The 11,153-nt window shown below is 33.3% G+C and overlaps 1 protein-coding gene across 1 annotated transcript; it reads right to left on the reverse strand.

Annotated features, from left to right (window-relative positions):
- Nucleotides 1-8,826: 8,826 nt before the first annotated feature.
- On the reverse strand, nt 8,827-9,450 carry LOC140436073 (uncharacterized). Its single transcript, XM_072524782.1, has 2 exons — nt 9,309-9,450; nt 8,827-9,212 (listed from the first exon to the last, which is right to left on the reverse strand). The coding sequence occupies exons 1-2, from the start codon at nt 9,448-9,450 to the stop codon at nt 8,827-8,829; spliced, it is 528 nt and encodes a 175-aa protein (XP_072380883.1).
- Nucleotides 9,451-11,153: the final 1,703 nt, after the last annotated feature.

Genomic DNA, 11,153 nt, shown 5'->3' on the forward strand with positions numbered 1-11,153 from the left:
CAATTACAAACCAAAGACAGCTTGTGTTATCGCGAAAACACCAACTGTCTTTCAATTCTGATTGGTCTATCAGCAACGTGTTTTAAAGGACGTAACCATGGATACCGATCGCAAAGCAAAGTTTGACGTTTGCCAAAAACATTATTGTAGCTGTATTCGCTCCGTGCGTGGCTGACGCGACACCTACCGCCTTCATCTGACAGTTTTGGACCTACCAATTTTCAGGTTAAACATATGACATATGTTTGACATTGTTAAATACATGCGAAATTGACAATTATTAATAATTAACTTCTTAATTATATTTTTTCAGTTTTCAGTACAAAATAAATGTAGTATTAAAAACTGGGTTTCTCAAAATTCATCATAATATATCTTTTCAACCATAAACGAAAAAGAAAGGAAAAAATCTAGTACTGGCAAATCAAGTTCTTCACGTGAAAGAGCATATATTTAAAAACAGTAATAGTAAAAGTTATGATATAAAAGCTAAAGTCATCAGGCACTCTGCAGTTAGCTTGAAGCCTTATAAAATATCATTTAAGTTAAATTGTTTAAATTTTTCCTATTTCAATTGCATAAAAATGAAGTTATGTGATATTTACTTTTTCATATTAATAGCACGGATCCATCTTTTTCTTTTCTCTAATTTATATGTAATATTTGGGAACCTATAAAAACTACACTTACTATTTTTGCTATTATTAGCACAATTAAATACGCAATATGTATTTGCACACATTTTTGATAAAATTTATGCGTAAAAAGGTAGGTCCAATTTTGTCATATTTCGCCGCTACGCACGCTGGCATCGTTTCAAAGTACCCCTACCATGGTCACGCAAGTTTCCAAGCCAACTCACCAAACACACACGCACACACACACACACACACATGGTCACGCACGGAGCGAATATGTCAAAATGAGTCGTTTCGGTGGTACTTCAAACGAAGTTATAAACCAAAACATTGAAGAAAATATACCGAGTAACACAAGAAAATCTAACTCTTATATATGGAGACAATTTATGATGTTCTGTGTGGATCGCAACTACAAATTAGATGCAGGAAATAACAACGAAAAACTAGCATTCATTCTAAAAGACTGGGCCTTCAACATGCCAAAAATTGATGGTAGTGATTACAAGGAGAGTGTTATTAAAACCATATGGAACACTACTGCAAATTGGTACAAGAAAAATATTTCTGTGAGTATCAGAGACATATTGATCCCTTCAAAGATATAACCTTCAAGGAAGCGAGAGCGGCTCGTGATAGTAAGAGAAAATTGTTGCAAACTGTACCCGATAAAAGGAAAATGAGTTCTGTCGCTATGACTTCGGATGAATATAAAAATATGTGCTTACAATGGGACGAAGACACGCCAGAGGGACTCCAAAAGAAAAATTTTTACAATTGCACCGTTTATAATAATTATAGTCGAGAATAATGTATTTTTTTCGTGTACAAATTATTTATTGTTATAGGTAAAAAATAATTATAACAAATTATTTATAGTTATAATAAATATTTTATGATTATGACTAATTGTGAATTATTCAAAAAATGGGTAGATTTGGGTTACCTAGATCAAATGTATTATTATTAAATTCCTTCCTCTCATTCTACTGAATTTTTGGCCTATCACTTTGTTCATGAAATAGTCTAATAAAATACCACTCGTGATTTAATTTAGCTTATAAGTCTGTCATTTATTTCTAAACTCAACTGAGTTTCTTAAAGAAAACACCACTCGTCCTACGGACTCGTGGTGTTTTCAAGCAACTCAGTTTCGTTTAGAAGTAAATCGAGAGACTTATCGCGAAAATTGAATCACTAGTGGTATTACTATTGATAATTCGATAAGAGTGGAAGATTCCGAACGCAAACGTTTAAATCTAGAATTAAATCTGAACGAAAAAGTGACTGAAGTTATTTATGGAAATACGATATAATATGGAGAAATAAACATCTTGATATCGATGATTTAAAATTCTAAGTACAAACGCTGCATGCCCATGTTTTGTGAAAAGTGAGATATAACTGTTAGTTATAATTGAGATCCATTTCTATCTACTGCACATAAGTTTTATGTTCTATAGCGAATAAAGCGGCAGGGAAGGACAAAATTTATTTTGAAATATATCCACTTTATCAAAATTATGATAGATATCTTCTAATAGGGATCATCAGAGACGGCTATTGACAGTCGCTCTGAAAGTGAAAATAAATCTTTTCTGTCTTAAGAAGCAACTCTAACATGGCTTGTTCTGGGTGTTAGGGTGAAATACGTATAAGCGGATACACAGACGCACTGTACGTGAAATCAAATCTTAACTGTCTTCTCCTTTTATTCCGATATACTCTGAGTATACGAGTACTAGAAACCAAACTGTTGGAAGTTGAATCAATCTTCACCTGTTGGCTGGCTATTCAGCCACAACGTAGACCATTTAAATACGCCTTGCTGCTCTGTCATATTTTGACCTCAAGGCCACTGTCTTTTCTCGTTGGTTGGTGTGGTCTCTATGTACAATTACCACATGGTCTTTTGCTGTGCTAAGTTTGAGCTAATTTGTAAACTGTATTTAGTTCCAATAATTGTTTATACAACATAATCTTATAATGTTCATTGCCGTAAGCTTTTTTTACATATTTAATATCATTGACTGCTACATATCTTTTTGAGGTAACACACTTATAACAGCTTATCTATGGATGTTTGGTTTCTCATATTGTTCTTTTTAGATGAACTGATGATGCTTTCTGATTAGAAAGCTAAACGTCTTCAATAAATAGATGAAGTAGCCACCTTCTTTGTCTTTTTTTTTTCTCCACTTTGACCGAAAAACCCACCACTCTTCGAGTGTTCCTTAATTTATATAATGAAAATATATTCCTTTCTAATCTTAAGCAAAAATTCGAAAAAAAAAAGCATTTTTTGCACTAAATTGTTATTGTTATGGTGTAAATAAAAAAACCACGGTGAAATTTCGGCAGAAAACGTATAGGCTCGCTTACTATAGGTATATATTAGGAAAAACTCGTCAAATACGTGGTTATTCAGATGTCTTGAACATGGTTAAATTTTGCTTATTTTTCTGGAGTATTACTGCAAGACCGAAGGGGATTAAACCTATTGAAATGGTTTGTAATATAGTTAAAGCCTAGCATAATGCATGTATATAAACTTAGACATTTAGGCTATTAAAATTACTCATTGGTCATGAATAACCAGATTATAAGAATTATAATAGAACAAGCATTGTAGATGTTTATTAAAAAAAGACTATTTATCAACGATATAACATCATCGTTGCTATTGACTGATATCGACACCACTTTCCGAAAAATGTGTATGTTTTTATAATTATGTCGCAATTTTTCTTGTAAAACAGAGCCATTAAAATGTTCTTTGTTATTATGTTAATAACAGCTACTGTAATAAAAAATGTAATCACTTTTTACTTCATGTCGTTTCTGCATAAGTTTTCTCACAAGAACAGACTACGTGAATGTTTTAACTCTGTTTATATTCTGGTTGCGTGGTTTTTATAATCTTCTTCGGTAAATATTTGCTCCTCTTGTATACACAATTTAATGAACTAAAAACAAAATATGCAATTAAGAGGCGGTGAGATATTCTGTATCCACTTTAAACAAAATTGATGAATTTTTGATTGGAACTTTTGAAAGATATTTTTAAAATTCATTATTTCTATCACTGAATGCAAGTGTATCATGTTTTTAATCAATTCTTGCCCGATTATAAATGAATAATCTAGGTATATAGCAGGGAGTTTATTACAGCTTACAAAAGTTTAGCATTGGATTTTCGCGATGATTGTTCATCACTGCAGAATATTGATATTGATAATATTAAAAAAATAAACAGTTTATTCATATTTTTAAAGCATAAACTCCTAACAACAAACAAGAGTCCTAATATTGTTTAATTATTTCTAGTTTAACGAAAATTTAAAACATATACTTCGTAAGTTTGTAAACTGCATAGTCGCAGGAGATTTTTGGGTGTGAAATCTAAACAAACCGGATTTTTACACATAAAACAGACATGCGGTTTGCTTTTTATTTGCGGGTGGTCATTATATAAAAGCTTTTCTGAAGGGAGTTTGTCCTTTTTGTCAACTTCAGGATTTTCAGTAAATGTTAGTACCTTCCCAGTGTATAACCGAACTTCTCAACCTATGCAAAAATTTCCAAATCGCCACTTTCTTCTTTTTATTAGTAAAACTCTAGCAGCAGTCTTATGTTGATTGCTATCTGATAATTACTAGATACAATCCATGAGCAAGTCAATTCTATCCTAATTTAATACTACAATAATTGCAGTACAATAATGTTGAAAATAGGATGGGAACACACACGTTTTGCGGTTCAGTATGAGTTTTACTTTCAAATCACAAACATGTCAGATAACGATATACTTTTAGCGGCTCCTGCTCTTTGTATAAATGAAAATAAACGAAAAAATACAACAAGGTAGTGGTACAAAGAAATAACTTTCGAATGGATGAATCCACTTACGTTGAATTGTTATCAGCAATAACACCTCTTTATTCAGAAACTGGATACAGTAATGCGTTCTTCAATAACACCACAAAGAATACTGTCAACAACTTTAAGGTAAGTACCAACTATATATTTAATATAATTATAAAATTGCGTAATATACCAGGGGTTCACGTTAAAAAAAATATTAATAATTTTATTACAATTCTAGATTTTTAACAACGGGAAGAAACTTCGAGGATTTGAAGTTTTCCGCTGTCATCTCTCCTCGAGTCTTGGTAAGAATAATACCCGAAACGTGTGCTAAAAGGTAATAAAATATATGAGAGGCAGGTAAAAACTACGAAATTACGTTTAATACCAAATAAAACAGTATCTATACAAACTGAAGAAATTTTTCTTAAAAAAATACAGAAACAACAAAATTCCGTTATATGTGTAAAAACATTAAAATATTAAAACATGATATAGGTAAATGTTTGGTAACAATATTGATAATTAAAGAATCAATTATTACCATTGTCAGTAAGGTTTTGCAAGAACTCTGATGCAGAACATTGTGAACAACTGCTATCGTACTTCTGTCGGAGACCTGTGTACCTACTAGCTGTGTTTGTATCATTAGATGTACTTTGACATGTGCAAACTAAATGCTATGCCGGCAGTAATGACTGTGTGATTATCATTGAATGTTCTGTGGGAAATGTTAGATAAACTGGCAGTAGTTGAAGGTGGCTGTAATCTCCATTGCCTGTTTAAGTTGTTGTACTCTGCACTCTGCTTCAAATAAAACATCGTTAATTAATTTTTCAGCCATAATACTTTGATCTGTTGGAAGAACCCTTAATTTCATAGCAATATTTTGTCCATGAACAGTAAATCTACCGTCGCTTACTAAATAATAAGATTGTTGGTAAGTCTGTTATTTATTTCTACTACCTAGTTTGAACTGGACTCACACGACCAACCAATTGATTATTTTAATTCACTATTCATAAATCTATCCTTTTCATAACCATCTAAGATCTTATTTCTGCCCACGTTTTCTGCAACCAGATGGCGTTTTACCATAAGTGAAAGTATCTGCCGATAGGACAGAAGGTTCAGATATTTGGGAGTCTTCATATTCTTCACCTGACGGGAGAGTACCGATTCACTGCAAGTGCTTTTGTGATGAGTTATCTAAAAATTTTAAACATGATTATGTTTTGTCAATCAATTAATCATTATAATTAGCAACAAGACGCGTGTAATTGCTTAAAAATATTACTGATGACAGTGCTATATTCTTGCAAAGGTTCTGAATTAATATATTTTATTCTAGTTTCCAAAAACTGAAAGCGAATGGAAGTGTATTGCAAATTATTTCGACGAAAAATAGAACTTTCCTCATTGTTCGGGTGCAATTGACGGAAAGCATGTTCAAATAATTAATTCTACCATCTAATTCCGACTCCTATTTTAATAATTATAAAGGATTTTATAGTTTAGTGTTTATGGCTGTAGCAAATGCCAATTATGAAATTATCTACTGTAATTTTGGGACAAATGGAAGAATGTTCGATGGGTGGGGGGTTTATTTAACTGCAAGTCTGGAACTCTGCAAATATCTATCTAAACCAGAAAAGTTACAAAACAGTGAACTAACTCTACCTTACGTATTTGTCGTGGATGCTGCATTTTCATTAGGGGAAAACTTGCTAAAACCATTTCCTCAGAGAAATTTAGGCAGAAAAAAAGTTCTGTTAAACTACAGATTGTCACGAGTGCGTCCAATAATTGAAAACGTTTTTGGAATTCTAGCTGCTAGGTTTCGAATGGACTTATACATTGGCTTCGTTGATTATGAAAAGGCATTTGACTCCATAGAACTTTGGTCACGAGTGCGTCCAATAATTGAAAACGTTTTTGGAATTCTAGCTGCTAGGTTTCGAATGGACTTATACATTGGCTTCGTTGATTATGAAAAGGCATTTGACTCCATAGAACTTTGGGCAATAGAGAGAGCTATGAACAACTGCAAGATAGACTTCCGATACAGAATGCTTATCCATAATATTTACAAGAAAGCTACAATGAAAATACAAATAGATGCGAAAACCAAAGCTATACCAATCAACAGAGGAGTTCACCAGGAAGATGTTATCTCACCAAAGCTATTCACACTTGGACTGGAAGACATGTTCAAAGACATTAACTGGGTAGATAAAGGAATAGATGTTAATGGAAGAAAACTGAGTCATTTGAGATTCGCTGATCACATTGTGATATTTGCTATAAGTTTCGAAGAACTTGACAGACCATGTAGACCAAGTAGATCTAAAAATGAACTTGGAAAAAACAAAAATAATGACAAATACATCGAATATTAGAGAAATAACGTTGAACGACAGAAATTTAGAAACAGTAAGCAAATACATCTACCTGGGACAGATAATGAAAGTTAACAAAGAAAATCAAACTGCCGAAATTACCAGAAGAATAAGGTTAGCATGGGCAGGATTTGGAAAACTAAGTTAGTTGGATCTTGAAAATCACTAAAATAGAACAATATTTGAAAACCAGAATTTACGATCAGTGTATCCTCTCTATACTCACGTATGGTTCACAGACGTGGACACTCACCAAGTCTAATATGGATAAAATACTCGTAGTAAAAGCACAAAGAGCGATGGAAAGATCAGTGCTCGGGGTGAGACTTATAGACAAAAAAACAAACAAATGCATTAGAAGCAAAACCAAAGTAAAAGACGCAGGAGAACATGCTGCCAAATGGGTGCGGTATTCGTTAATTTTGATTCAAAAACGTATTTGAGCAAGACTTTCTCAAAAATATTTGGCTGGTTTTTAAAATTCTACATGAAAATTATATTTAATTTTTTTATTTATAAATATCCATTGTAAATATCTATTGTCTTCAACGGATTACAAAAACTATAATAGGAGGAAATGCTATAGAGATTTAACCGGAAATATAAAATGCACTACGTAGAACTATTAACTTTTTGCTGGTATCAGTCAAATGGAAATTTATGACGGCAGTTTTGCAGCCCATTTGTACAAAAATTGATGGAACTATAAAGTTAACATACGAGTATGAATATAAAAGATTCACGATGATGTTTAAGTGCCCCTGTCGTAGTCGAGTTTATTTTTTGTATTTCAGAATGGTGGGTTAGTTGTAGCATCAGGGTTGGACTTTAGCTTAAGTTATTATTAAGGAGTCATTTTAATGTCATTTATTCTCTTCGTCAAACAGCAATAGCTGCAGTTTATATCGATCAAATTGATATTTATCAGTGGAAGCAGAACACAGCGTAAATTTCATCAAGACAATCACGCATAGATATAAATATATCAACCAACAATTTAGCAGCTTTCATTCCGGGTGGAAAGTTTGCCGCTCTTACTTAGAGCTCTCTGATTCGCTTATGGAGGTGAATCACCCCGCATTCCACTTGTATGTTGTCAAAGTTTGTTGTATGACTTGGCTTTCGTTACAATTTTCTTCCACTCATTTCAATATGTGCATATGCTCCAGTTTCTCACTTCCAGAATTTTGATATCTCTCATGACGTGATCCTCCCATCTATCTCTGGGTCTTCCCCTAGGTCTTTCAGTTGCTGGTTTCCATCTGGTGATCTTCTTGATCAGTAGGTCGTTTTGCCTTCTCTCTATGTGTTCCAGCTATCTCAGCCTCTGTGCGTTAATAAATCTAACGTTATCTTCTCCCTTCATTATGTCTCTTAGTTCATGATTCATTCTTCTCATTTCTCTGTTGTTCCTTCTTATCGGGCCCATAATCCGTCTGAGGATTTTCCGTTCGAAAATTTTCAATTTTTCTTTATCTTTTTCCGTAAGGCACATTGTCTCAGCTGCGTACGTAACTACTGGTCTGATTGCAATTCTGTATATTTTCAGTTTTGTATTTCTGGATAAGTTCTTATCCTTCATGAGCGTAAGATATCTCCAGTGTGTTTTGTTACCTGCTAGTATTCGTTCCGTTAGTTTTTCACTTCTCTTGTTTTGGGTATTCACTATTACTGCCAAATATTTAAATTGTTGGACTCTTTCAAAATTGTAGTTTTCTATTTTGATTTCTCTCGTCCCGTTATCTTCTCTTCTAGAGCAGAGTAGATATTTTGTTTTTCTTTCGTTAATTTCTAGACCACTTTTCCGTACTTCTTTTGGCAGAATTGTTACTGCTTCTTTGAATCTTTCCTTGTCTCTTCCCATAAGAACTAAATCATCTGCATATGCAACTATTTGTGTTGAGTAGTGGGCTATAGTTCCTTTAATTTTGCTGGCCTTGACTGTTCATTCTACTGCTACTCATTCTACTGCATTTCACTCCTGTTTCTATTGCAATTGATTTTGTGCTACCTTCTTCTGTGGTTACTTTAGCTCGAGCTCCATCCATAGTCATTTTTGTTAATCTGATTAATTTTTCTGGTATATCTTGATTTTTCATTTCAATAAATAATTTATTTCTTCCAATACAGTCAAAGGCTTGTCTGAAGTCTACGAAGAGGATGTGGAGTTCTATGTTGTGTTCGTGGCATTTTTCGATTGTTTGTGTAACTATAATGGCATCTGTAGTAGATCTGACTTCTCTGAATCCTTGCTGGTAGTCCCCAATTTTTTTCTCTGTGAATTGAGTGAGTTTTTGCTTGATAAGGGCTGTTAGAATTTTATATGTTGTGCTCAGTAGAAATATTGCTCTATAGTTGTTACAGTTTGTTACTTCTCCTTTCTTAAATATTGGTATAATTCTGCCTTCTTTCCAATCCTCAGGCATTTCTTCTGCTTCATATATTCTAACTATTAGGTTATAAATGCTTGTTAATAACTTTTTCCCTCCGTTTTTAATCAGCTCATTGGGAATTTCATCTGTTCCGGTTGTTCTTTTCTGTTTCATTTTTTGAATGATGTCTAACTATTCATCATATGTTGGTATCCCTATTATCTCTAATGTCTTCCATTGCGCCTACTTCCTCTTCCGGGCTTTCTTTGCATCTATATAGTACTGTGAAGTGTGTTTCCCATGATCTATTGTCAATTTTAACTACTGGTCTGCCTTTTCTTTGTTGAGCTTTTAGGTATCCAAATAGTTTGGCGCTGTCTTTATTATTCTTTTCTAGATCCTTTAATAGCTCTTTCATCCACAGTTTTTTTTTTGTTCTTGCAACAATTATCAGCTGCTTTCTTTTTTTCTTTATATTCGTTTCGATGATGTTCTTCTGTAGTTGATATCCATTTATCTCTTGCTTGGTTTTTCTGTTTGATTTTGATTTCGCATTTTGCATCAAACCACTCTTTCCTTCTTTTTATTTCCCTCTGTCCTAGCACCTCTTCAGCTGAATTCAAAATGGATTCTTTTATATTTTTCCATATGTCCTCTGTGTTATTTGCTTCTGTTAGCTTTTCCTTAAGGGTTGTCTCATATTGTTCTCTTAGTTCCTGTACTTTTAACTTCTCCAGATTCCATCTTCTTTTGTTTTGTCTTGTTCTCTCTGCTTTAATTATCTTCATTTTGATTTTTCCTTTGATATTGCTGCTAGTTGGCATAGTTTTCTTCCGTTATCGTTTGTCTCGTCATGAATGTTGTCTTTCCCTGCTACTTCCTGATACTGGTTTTCTTTGCCTACTTTTGCATTGAAGTCATCAACCATTAGTACTATATCATTTCTGGGTAACCTTTCATATAATTCTTTCAGTTGTTCATATAATTCAATTTTATCATTTTCTGGTGCACTTTCTGTGGGTGCATTATATGTTTATGATTATCATATTGGCTTGTTTGTTTTCTATTTTTATATATAACATTTGTCCATTTATCGCTTTAAATTGTATAACTTTGTCCCTAATCTTTTTCCCTTCTTGTTTTCTCCCGAGTAGTATATTGGGTAGTTTTCTTTTTGATATTTCCTTCTCCTTTCCATCGTACTTCTTGTAGTGCTAGTAGATCTATTCTGTATCTTTGAATTAGTCTTGCTACCTCTTCCAGTTTTCCTGGTCTCAATAATGTTTGAATGCTCCAGGTTCCTACTCTATTTTTCTTCTTGTTTTTTCTTTTTCTATCTCTTTTTCTTATGTTTGATTCGTTGATCTTTTTCCTTGCTAGTTTCGTCATCTGGTTTTCATCCGTTTTCTATAAAGCTTCTTTGCATTCCATAGACGCGTTTTCGCAAACAGTATTGTTTGCGTTCTTGGTTATTTTCGCCATATTTTCTGATTTATTTTCGTCATCTCCTGGTGATCTTTCAGTATATGTTCTTCATCTGGGTTTTCCTTGAGGTGTTTTAGTATTCATCGTTTCGCTTTGTGTCTTCTTGTATCCTAAGCTTTCCACATTATATGTTTTGTCGTCTATTTTTAGCTTATTATAATTAAGCGATGCCTTCTGATCCCTTTCTCTTGCTTCTTTTAAGTGTTGTTTCAGTATTTTTCTCTGGTCTTGTATCTCATTGGAATAATCTTCACTTAAATAAATGTCAGTTCCTTTTAGTCTTTTCGATTGGTTCATTATTTCTGTTCTTTTGGAACCGCTTTTCAGTTCCAGTAGTATAGGTCTCGGTACCTGTCGTAGGGGATCTCTTTGGCTACCGACGCGTTTTATAT

The sequence above is a fragment of the Diabrotica undecimpunctata genome, chromosome 3 (assembly GCF_040954645.1).
Source record: "Diabrotica undecimpunctata isolate CICGRU chromosome 3, icDiaUnde3, whole genome shotgun sequence".
In the NCBI taxonomy this organism is placed as follows: domain Eukaryota; kingdom Metazoa; phylum Arthropoda; class Insecta; order Coleoptera; family Chrysomelidae; genus Diabrotica; species Diabrotica undecimpunctata.